At 43.1% G+C, this 7,384-nt stretch overlaps 1 protein-coding gene across 1 annotated transcript; it reads right to left on the bottom strand.

The window, feature by feature from the left end:
- Positions 1-4,545: 4,545 nt before the first annotated feature.
- LOC127775860 (uncharacterized) lies at positions 4,546-6,711 on the bottom strand. Its single transcript, XM_052302170.1, has 3 exons — positions 5,785-6,711; positions 5,562-5,667; positions 4,546-4,604 (listed from the first exon to the last, which is right to left on the bottom strand). The coding sequence occupies exons 1-3, from the start codon at positions 6,037-6,039 to the stop codon at positions 4,546-4,548; spliced, it is 420 nt and encodes a 139-aa protein (XP_052158130.1). The 5' UTR covers positions 6,040-6,711.
- Between the last annotated feature and the right edge of the window lie 673 nt (positions 6,712-7,384).

Here is a 7,384-nt window from a genome sequence, read left to right on the forward strand (position 1 = left end):
AAATATCGCACGACATCCAAATATAATCAATATTGGACTCGTTTTGTTCTATATTTTGAGTAGAGACCATAAGTACAAACGGATTTTGAATAGGATATATCATATGAAAAGTATGAGCTATCAAAGATTATATGGGGGAGAAAATTGACTAGTGCTAGCCATATGGTTGGTTGGTTGCTTTTGATAATCACGTCAGATTAATGACGATTATATCTAGATTATCGGCAAGCACAGCCAAGGCATGCAAATGATGTCCAGGGCCACTGTCATCAGTGCATTATTTGCTTGCTAATTAAGTACCATGTTTGTTAAGCATGTCCATTATCCGGAGGAGATCAAATATTTAAGCGTGATTAGCCCAAGATTTGCGGACGCGGTTGAGAGTCTCAGCCTGATCCATCCATCGTTAGCTTTGCCTATAAAAGGCACCGACTCCGTCCCTCGTGAAGGAGAAGGAGAGGAACACAGGGCGCAAGCGCTGCGCCATTAAGCAGCAATATGCCCTAGAGGTACACACCCGCACCCACATATATTCACAGAGAGATCAGAAAGAAGATGCATGCGCATGACACAGGGTGCGTGATCGCGGATCAGCAACCTGTAATCGCCGGCGCTGATGGCATCTCTATCGGCAGTCTTTAGCAACAAGCTGATCTCGTTCTCCATCAAGCTGCTTATCCAAGATAACACAACAACGCCGTAGTGCTGTGCAGATATTATGCATAGCCCGGCATCATCTCCTAGAGGGAGAAAATATACACCGTAGCGTTGTGCAGTTGCACGGTCGAGACGGTAAAACAGTAAAGTGGGTACTGATGAATATGTCGTGCATGCACACGCACACGTCATCTTTGTCAAGCGATTAACATGAGCTGCAAATAAATACAAGGCGAGCCTGACCCTCATGAGGGTTGGACCGTCTAAATTATCAATATCAAATATTGGATGTGGATATTTATTTATATAAACTTGGGATGAGTTTGAGCCTTAATTATTGGCATCGGACCAATCATGATTTATACATATTTATATTCATGCCGAAAGAGTTATAGATTTGCCTCGTGCATGTCATGTACGAGAGCAATTTCTTCTCTCTCTAAATTCTATCAGATGGATGGGGGTGACTCTCAAAATTCTTGAAGACAACAAAAACAATGCTAGCCAGGAGGGCGGGGCATGCAGATTTAAAACACACGTCGACATCATGGCCGAATGTTGACGAGATGAAATGGCCGATTTATCATTATTTATGCTATGTCCGAGACCGATGAGGCCGGACGACATATTGGCCAAAGCTAACAAAGCTATAGCCATTCACTCATTTCATTTGTCTATGACCGATGAGGCTAGACGAAACCATGGCTGAGTGCCGACAAGGCCAGGTCACTACATTATTAACACGTCTAAAATGGACGGGAACCGGATACACCGTTGCTTGGCACCGACGAGGCAAAGCAACCACAAAATCCATGTTTGATGAAGGTCGGGGTACATGACTGGGCATCGACGAGGCAAAGGTCACCCCTTCACCAAATTCCCTCCGCACACCGACGTGATGGTAGTATACTGTGACCGGGTTTTGGCGAAACAAAGCCACCCGTTACACATTCACTATATTCAACATTAAGTCTGCACCAACTTCAACTTTCGGCGAGCAAACAACTTTGAAGACGACGATCATAAAACACAGCTTAATCGGAGGTGTTCCATAGGCTCGCTCCTGTGGATGTAATTAACCGGTAGTCTCATTGCTAGGCGCCGGGAATCAGCGGACTACACACAATCTCCAGTCAGCATACATTTCCATTAAGCATTCCTCGCGAAGGCAAAAGGCGAACTCCTGCGGGAGCCCTCATGTATTTGTAAACATTCATGTTAATGAATCATGATTAATAAAATACAGGGTTTCCCTATTTTCTGTGTGTTCGTTGTTTTGTTTTCATCAAACAATGATTTTAGAAAAAGGCTCACCTTTATCATGTTTGTTCCACCATAAACTTTAATTTCTCAGAGCTGTTTCAGTGACTTGCACACATGAAACAGGAAGCACCAAAAACATAAGATTTATTTGACTCAATATGATTCAAAACAAAGAGATGAGCATGTATATGTTATCTAACCATGTAAAACTTAAATATTAGTGTGAAAATTCAGCAACCAACAACTTTACTTGGCCATTAGTTATAAACAAAACTTCAAACTGAAATTAGCATTGCCTGACAGCAATTGCAATATGCACTAAGCAACCCAAACTTGTGAACAGGGGGTCAACAAACCTAGAGCAGCTTGTTTAGAAACAAAAATAGTGATTCAGATTTCACCATGCTCCTAAGTCGTAACCATCAAATCTCTGAAACTATCATATACATACCTGAATTCATTCCCTTCGCACATAGCCCAAATACATATCCATAAACCATTAACCATTATTGGATCAATAAAAATTGGGGGTTAATTATTTTCAGCAATATAATATATATGTATGTAAGCAAAAAAGGTGATGCAGAAGTAATGGAAGAAACACAGTGGGAGTGGACCAACCTTGATAGTGAAGAAGAAGCAATGTGCAGGATATGGTATGGTAACCCAAATTCCCAATGTGAACGCTGCATCAAGAAGAAGAAAATTATCATAGCAGCCTCAACATATGCAACTGCGAAGAATAAACAGCAAGACATTCTCACACTCGCATGATCCGAATATCTGTTTATGGTTCTGAGAGCCAGATTTAACTTGCCTATTGTGAATATGAGAGGAGAGGAATTCAAAGAGAGACCATGACGGATGTAGAACCGGAGAGGCCGGCCGTTTTATACAGGGCCATGAGTAGGCGATACGACGATCTTGAGTAAAATTGTTGCAGGGAGTAGAGCACATGACTTGTATTAACCACTGCGCCTCCTCACCCAATTAATTTGGCGGTTTTTACTGTAAATGCGGGTGATTAAGGGAGGAAGTGAATACTGTCTCTAATGCTAAAGAGGATGAGGGAGGGGGCGTTTGAAGCCGACATGGTGCTAGGGCTCTTCAAACGCGCGATACCTGCAGCCGTGCCAGGCTAGGGCTACAGGGGCGCAGCGCTACGGTGTGGCTGGCGCGTGGGGGACGGCGGAGGCAATGCGACACGGGGAGGAGAAGCGAGCAAGCCGGCTGGTGGGCCCGCACGTGCTGGGGGAAGCAGCCGCCGGGGGATGGGAATCGACCACACCACATCTCGCGCGCACGCACGGGGCGGAGGAGAAGCGAGCGCGGTGGGCGAGGGGAATCCGCATCTGCGGTGGGCCCACAGTGCAGCTCGCGTGGGCGCATGCGGGGTGGAGAAGGAGCGTGCATCTGGCGGCGGCTGAGAAAGGAGAAGATCGAGCGCCCAGATTAGATCGCAGATTAGATTGAATGGCTGAGATTTTACAGGTGACGTGGCTTAACCACAAATCAGCTTTGGGTCTTAACTATATAGAAAGAAGGGATACCAATCTCATCATCATCTCAAAACATTTAGTTTCAAAAGCATTTAGAAATCACAAGATTATACCCATAGCACATCATCACTACAAAAGATCTTATGATAGATGACGATTCATTTACGTCACAAACATTGAAATTTTCATCACGTTTCGTAATCTGTGTCGATCGCGTGACAAAAATTCATTCGTCAACTATCATGCGTCTCTAATGGCATTATATGATGAAACCTTATTTTTTTCGTCATTAATCTAGTGACGATCCTTCTATCGTCATAACTTTGTGATGCTCATATTCGTCATTATCTAGCCTAAAAAACGTCATAAAATATCTGATGGCCCATTAAAATCCATGTATTGAGCACCCTATTTATGGGCTTAGCCCAATGGCAAGCCCGACAAGATTTTAGCCTGGCCCATCTATGATATAGCATATTTTCAGCCCAATTCTATTATATCCATTTGCTTTAATATCAAATAATAAATAGGCCAAGTCCATTGCAAAAACCCATATAAGCCTAAACATTATACCACACCATTTTCAGCCCGTCATAATATATTCATTTATATTAGTATCAATTAATAAGTGGGCTAAGCCCATATAGACCCAACAATCAAACACAATAACAACCCATATAGCACAAATGTTACAGCCCAATTAGCATCCAACACAACCCAACAAACATCCAATACAACACAAAATTTACAACCCAGTTAACAGCCAAATCCAGCCAAATTCATCTACTGGTGGGAGGACAAGGTTGTTGCCTCTTCTTCTCATTTACTTCTTGCATATCTTTTGCCAAGAAACAGACCTGCATAGATGATCACATAAGCTCATTAATTATCAACGGTCAGGTAGCCAGCTATTTCTTAAAAATAAATAGTTCAACAAGTTACTGAGATAAGACTATATAAAGTGGAAACTGTCTTGCTTGCTACCTATAGCATATCTTCTGTAAGCAAGGTGAAAACCAGCAAATCAGTAAAGTACAGTATTGCTATGGATAGACAATATAGAATAGTGACCTTTCAGCTTGTACGGTGGGAGAGGGAGACTAAGTATTTGCAGGCCTTTTTGCTCCTAGAGCCAATCTCTTTGTTCACCAGGTCCTGGAGGCCTGATATCCATGGCCCTGCAGCCTGCAGGCCAAAATGAACTGATGTATAGCGATCGAGGCAAGCTTTGCAATGTGTTATAATCATTTTAGTTTATTGAGGATGAACTTTTACTAATTTGACACAAAACGCTCTACAATACATTTTCAGAAACATAAATATCCAACACATATTGTATAAACCACTACTTACAACATGATCCATTTTAACCCTAGATGTTCATTGTTCATTGCCGCAGAGTACAGGCAATACATACTAAATCACTTCAAGGATGAGGGCATACATGGTCAAGCTGATTTTGACCACAAATATTATCAAATTCCACCATAATATAGTAAACTGGTAGCAACAAATATGACCACTATGCCAACTGCCAGAGCTGCAATTTAGCCCCAATATGTGTCCTGACTTTACATGCGATGCTAGAAACTCAAGAAAGTAAGGAGTAAAATTCTTCCTCTTCTGTGGCCTGAGTCAACTGTTTTGCACTGTTATAGGCAAGTATTCCATACTCTCATTTTGTGCATAGCAGAAACCATAAACAGTAATACAGTATAGCCATCAAATAACTAGTGATAAAAGTGTTTATGCTTGTCAGTAAGTAATATATAGATATAAACCAGTACAACTAATGGTAGTTTCCAGATTGGGTTCTGAAACCAGAAAAGGGTAATCAGTCGATAAATCATTAAAGAAACATATCTTACTACTAATACATAGGAGTACATGAAGCTACTATGTTGTACAGAAATTAACATTAGCCAACACAAATTTCATCAGCAAATACGAGGAAGATTTCACAAGGCTTTTTCTATCATTATCGACCAAACACATATTGACTTCTATCATTCGGTTAGTCTATAAGCTCTAGAATAGATGAAATTGTGCCGCGGACACCCAACCCAATCAACACGAGAGGACTGAACATAAATCATGACATGATGTCGTACCAAAGCAATTTCCAACAAGAGAGAGGAGTACAGAAGTTGTGGCCGACAATGCAGTGCCAGGTAGGGCCGTGGTTCTTGTCGAACTCCTTCTTAATGTACTCCACGATGTCCTTCTCCATGGTGTGCTTCTCGAACGCCTAGTGAACAAAGAAAAGCAAAAAACCATTTCAAATCGCAACCCCCCAAACCGTGAGCAATCCGAATCAGGAAGAATAGAATTGAGAGGAGGGAGGTGGGGGGAATCGAGTCGTTACGACGCGGTCGATGTCGAAGGCCTCCTGGCGCATCTCCTCCTTCATGTTGGCGCTCTTGATCTGGATCTTGTGCCCTGCAAGCGGCGGCGGCGGCGCTAGGAGGCGGGGAGCCCGCGGAGGCCGGCTTGCGGTCGCCGTCGGAGGAGGCCCTCTCCACCCGCCCACCGTCACCGCGCCCGCGCTAGCCGTCGCCACCCGCACCCGCACCACCAGCAGCGCCAAGAGGGAGGAGGGAGCCATCTCCGCCGTGCCCATGCAAAGAGCACCTCGTAGACCGCCTCTGGAGGTCGGCGGTGGAGAGGGGGAGGGGAGGCCGTCGCCACCGGTGGTGAACGACGCGATGGCGGCGGATGAGCCATGGCCATGTGGAGGCACATCATGTCGCTCATGACTGTGAGCACGGCTAATCGATTAGTTTTTAGAACTCTGCAGAGTTTATACAGCTTTACCCACAAGATGTGAATCGCTCTAGTTTGTCTGGTACCCGTCGGTACTACCACACTCTACACATTGAGTGGGTCTAGAGGTCACAACGAAGCCTTTACACTACTTAGAATCTAGCCTTGCACCAGCACGATACGTGTTCCTCCATCCTAGGCATACTTGAAAATATGTCTAGAACCGTTAAGTGGTGAGCCCACGCCTTAAACTTAACGCCGTGGTGGCGGACACGACGGGAACCCACCATGTGGGACAATACCGTTATATTGGACACGGTTAGTCACCTAAACTACCACGTAGGGGTAAATAGGAAGCTCCTCTGAATCATCGACTAATCCCTCGGAATTATCGACTAACTCATACACACCGGCCTACCAGAATGCAAGGCTAGTCCTAAATAGATACTCAGCTAAGACCCCCCATAAGAGCACATGTGGATGTACAGTAAATATAATGGGTGATATGATGTTCGGTTCTTAATCGACTCAGGCGAACACTCCCCCTATCGGTATGCAACTACTACCATATGCATACCATTTGCCGCCCAAGTCTAAAATCACATTTTATCTCATTTTATTTCACAAATAATCAGAGAATCACCTCTGAACATAATGTTCAAAAAGTGTGTTGCAAAATGTATAGTAAGTGAACCATAGCCATGTTTTTTTTGTTTATCACTAAGCAAGGCTAAGCATTTGCACTTTATAAAAGCATAGTATAGTCATATGAGCACAATCAAAGTACTCTAATAATCCTAAGGTTCAAAACAGCAAGGAAGTGATTTTCAAAAGGGGAGTTATGCATCTTTTTAGGGGACAACTACAATTTATAGTTTGGAAGTACCGATAGTTAGAAAATACGCATGCAAATTTACAATCAAAACATTTAGCCTGAAAACATGGGATTCAATGTGTTCAAAGGAAGGGCAACACTTGCCTTGGTTGATATATGACCTCACTGCAATTAGATATAATCCATCTCCATTACCGGTATCGATTTCGCCATCTAAAAGAAATAACGGTAACGATAAATGCCAAAACATGTAAAAATCCAAAATGATCTAAAATGCATGAGTTTACTAGTGTGGTTAGGTACTGGTCCAAGATGAATTTAGGTGAAATAATTTATATTTTATTACTTTGCATTTGAGAGTTATTAA

This window comes from Oryza glaberrima, chromosome 6 (genome assembly GCF_000147395.1).
Source record: "Oryza glaberrima chromosome 6, OglaRS2, whole genome shotgun sequence".
NCBI lineage: Eukaryota > Viridiplantae > Streptophyta > Magnoliopsida > Poales > Poaceae > Oryza > Oryza glaberrima.

Excerpts from the sequence above, each read along its gene's own strand:
- LOC127775860 (XM_052302170.1), bottom strand. The coding sequence starts at position 6,039 with ATGGGCACGGCGGAGATGGCTCCCTCCTCCCTCTTGGCGCTGCTGGTG. Across the intron at positions 5,668-5,784 it reads CCTTCGACATCGACCGCGTC|GCGTTCGAGAAGCACACCAT; the intron begins GTAACGACTCGA and ends TTTGTTCACTAG. Across the intron at positions 4,605-5,561 it reads CATTGTCGGCCACAACTTCT|GCTGCAGGGCCATGGATATC; the intron begins GTACTCCTCTCT and ends TTTGGCCTGCAG.